Source organism: Vulpes lagopus, chromosome 7, assembly GCF_018345385.1.
Source record: "Vulpes lagopus strain Blue_001 chromosome 7, ASM1834538v1, whole genome shotgun sequence".
Lineage (NCBI taxonomy): Eukaryota > Metazoa > Chordata > Mammalia > Carnivora > Canidae > Vulpes > Vulpes lagopus.
Window position 1 is genome coordinate 130,989,128 of NC_054830.1, and position 2,137 is coordinate 130,991,264.

The window sequence follows — 2,137 nt, forward strand, 5'->3', positions numbered from 1 at the left end:
AAGAGAAGTAAACAACAAAATCCCAAAGGTGGGAGTGTATCCAGTTTGTCCAAGAAAATTCAAGGAAGCACAGAGAGCAAACGGGGGCATGGTAGGAGATGAGGTTGGAGGTACTGGTGTGTGTGTGTGTGTGTGTGTGATATACATAGAGCCTTGCCACTTCAAGGAATCATTTTTATTTGGAGTAATTTTAGTAGACATGGACATACTATCAGCAAGAGAGTTATATCATGTGACATGTTTTTAAAGGTTCATTTAAATTGCTACAAGAATAGACTCAAAAGATTTAAGGACAGAAGCCAGAAAACTGGGAAAGAGCCTATAATAATCCACCTGAGACAGGATAGTGGCTTGGACCAGGGCACTTGCAATGGGGATGATGGGAATCAATTGGATTCTGAGTATTCTGAATGTAGAACCAAAAGGCTTTTCTGATGGTCTAGATCTAGGGAACTAAAGACATAGAAAAATTTTAAATGATTCCAAGATGTTAGGCCTGAGCAAAATAAGAACATCTCAAGTCTCTGTTAATTTCCCTTATTGTTAACACATGTAAATTATCTCTTGGACATGAAATAGCCCCACTCCTATTGGAGATAGTTTCTTGAGTCTGGATAATCCCAGCTAAAAAGAATCATGCCATATAAGGAAAACCAATATTTTCCTGCTAAAGGAGGATTGCCCAATCCTATGACACATAAGATAATTCAGTTCCTATTATTTTTTATATGAACATATGCAAATATAGATATGTAGCCCAATTCTATGATCTAGCAAATAGCCTATAATCCACGTCACAGGAACATGAAAGAGCACTCTCTTTTATGTACCAAAGCACATGTTGTTCAGCTGTGATGAATTACAAAAGATACAACTGACTGAAGAAGAAGTCAGAGATAAATAAAGACATGCCACTCAATCTCAGAATTTCTCTATTCATGTTCTCAGGTGACGGTGAACAACTGGGCCATGGAGATATGGTTGAACCGAACATCTATAGATGGCTTCATCCTCTTGGGCATCTTTTCACATAGCCAGACTGATTTTGTCCTATTCTCTGTGGTTATGGCGGTCTTCACAGTGGCCCTCTGTGGGAATGTTCTCCTCCTCTTCCTCATCTACATAGATCCTCGGCTTCACACACCCATGTATTTCTTCCTCAGTCAGCTCTCTCTCATGGACCTCATGTTGGTCTGTGCAAATGTGCCAAAGATGGCGGTCAACTTCCTGTCTGGCAGGAAGTCCATCTCCTTTGTGGGTTGTGGCATACAAATTGGATTTTTTGTCTCTCTTGTAGGATCTGAAGGGCTCTTGCTGGGGCTCATGGCTTATGATCGCTATGTGGCCATTAGCCACCCACTTCACTATCCTATCCTCATGAGTCAGAAGGTCTGTCTCAGGTTTGCTGGGAGTTCCTGGGCCTTTGGGATACTAGATGGAATTATCCAGATGGTGGCAGCTATGAGCTTACCTTACTGTGGCTCAAGGATTGTGGATCATTTCTTCTGTGAGGTGCCAGCTTTATTAAAACTGGCCTGTACAGACACATCCCTTTTTGACACTCTTCTCTTTGCTTGCTGTGTCTTTATGCTGCTTCTTCCCTTCTCCATTATTGTGGCCTCCTATGCCCATATCCTGAGGGCTGTGCTCCACATGTGCTCTGCTCAGGCCCGTAAAAAGGCCCTGGCCACCTGTTCCTCCCACCTGACAACTGTCTCCCTCTTCTATGGGGCAGCCATGTTCATCTACCTGAGGCCTCGGCGCTACCGGGCCCCTAGTCATGACAAGGCGGTCTCTGTCTTCTACACAGTCCTTACTCCTATGCTCAACCCCCTCATTTATAGCTTAAGAAACCAAGAAGTGATGGGGGCCCTGAGGAAGGGGTTGGACCATTGCAGGATTGGCAGCCAGCACTGAGCACAATGGCACCTGGTGCTTGGTGTTGCCATTACTTGGTTGCATTACATTGGTAAGTCACTCACTCTGTTTGTTTCCTCAATAAAACAGAATCATGGGCAGCCTGGGTGGCTCAGCAGTTTGGCACCGCCTTTGGCCCAGGTTGTGATCCTGGAGGCCTGGGGTCAAGTCCAACATCGGGCTTCCTGCATGGAGTCTGCTTCTTCCTCTGCCTCTCTCT

General features: G+C 44.6%; 1 protein-coding gene across 1 annotated transcript; it reads left to right on the plus strand.

Annotated features, from left to right (window-relative positions):
* The first annotated feature begins 969 nt into the window (after positions 1–969).
* LOC121496221 (olfactory receptor 56) lies at positions 970–1,917 on the plus strand. Its single transcript, XM_041764586.1, has one exon. The coding sequence runs from the start codon at positions 970–972 to the stop codon at positions 1,915–1,917; it is 948 nt and encodes a 315-aa protein (XP_041620520.1).
* Positions 1,918–2,137: the final 220 nt, after the last annotated feature.